A 1,148-nucleotide genomic window follows, 5' to 3' on the forward strand; every position below is an offset into this window, starting at 1 on the left:
TTTTTTTTTTTTTTTTTTTTTTTTTTTTTTTGTAAGTGTAGGCAAATTTAAATGTTCAATTACTATTTCCTTTCGTCTTGTGAGTTCAAAAGTTGCATTTTTTCCTTAGTAAAGTTATTGCAGCAATGTTCAGATTTTGGAGAACCTTAAAGAAGGAAAGATTGGATTTGGAGCCGGTCACAACTTTCGGACCTCAGTCTTAAAGTCAATTTATGACTGCCCTTTCCTCAGTGTGCATTTAAAGGTATGGCTGGGAAGCTTGCAAGTGAAATTGGATACTATACACTATACAAAAGGAAAAGCATGGTCATCTTAATATTACTTTTTTACTCTTTTAATTATATGTTCTGAATCTTCGTTATTTAGGAGATTGAACTTTCATGCTTATCTGTATATTATTAAATCTATTAGATGTATAGCTCAAATAATGCTGTTATTTATCCGTATAAATTGACTTCTTAAAATTAGATATTAATCATTTATAAACTCAAAGGTTGCAGTGCGTTACATGTTTCCCTAGGACTATTTTCTCTTCAATGTATGCACTATATCACTTTTACCCATCATCGTATGTATGTCACTATTTTATTGGATCCAAAGTTTCTGTTTACCAAATGTCATAGACTTCAATGATGTCTTCAGTTGAAACCCAATGAATATATGAGTATGGTCAAGGGTTTTTAGGTACAAAAAGTGAGAGTATGCATACTTCATATTCTTAATACACTTAAAAGTCTTGTCTTTTCTATTTCCCAAATGAAGATTTCATAATAGGAATTCATGAATTTTTTGCTTTCATGATTTTTCAGCATTAGTATTCTTAACTTCTGAAAGCCTTTGTAAGGCATGATAAATCCTTCTCTTCATGGGTGTTATCATACCATTTTTCATTCATACTGTTCAATTTTTCACTAGGATTTGAAAGGTGCGGTTTTATGCATCGTGGCAAGCTCAAGTATTATTGATGACAATGATAAAAGTACCCTGTTGAAAACTTTTCGTGAAGTTACAGCATATACAGGAAAAGTTATATTATCCATAATTCAAGATCTAAATCTGGAGCCCAACTTTCTCATGACAACCATCCTTATTGTTGGGTAATATATTTTTTCGTCAAGTTCTTTTTTTTTTTTTTTTTTTTTTTTTTT

At 30.4% G+C, this 1,148-nt stretch overlaps 1 protein-coding gene across 1 annotated transcript in view; it reads left to right on the forward strand.

Moving 5' to 3' along the window:
* Positions 1-1,148, forward strand: part of LOC111445197 (protein ACCUMULATION AND REPLICATION OF CHLOROPLASTS 3) — a 16,246-nt gene that overhangs the window by 8,979 nt on the left and 6,119 nt on the right. The window contains exons 8-9 of the mRNA XM_023083443.1: positions 134-244; positions 916-1,097. Of these exons, the coding sequence (XP_022939211.1) occupies positions 134-244; positions 916-1,097 (293 nt within the window). The remainder of the gene's footprint in view (positions 1-133; positions 245-915; positions 1,098-1,148) is intronic.

This window comes from Cucurbita moschata, unplaced genomic scaffold (genome assembly GCF_002738365.1).
Source record: "Cucurbita moschata cultivar Rifu unplaced genomic scaffold, Cmos_1.0 Cmo_Scf00007, whole genome shotgun sequence".
Classification (NCBI taxonomy): Eukaryota; Viridiplantae; Streptophyta; class Magnoliopsida; order Cucurbitales; family Cucurbitaceae; genus Cucurbita; species Cucurbita moschata.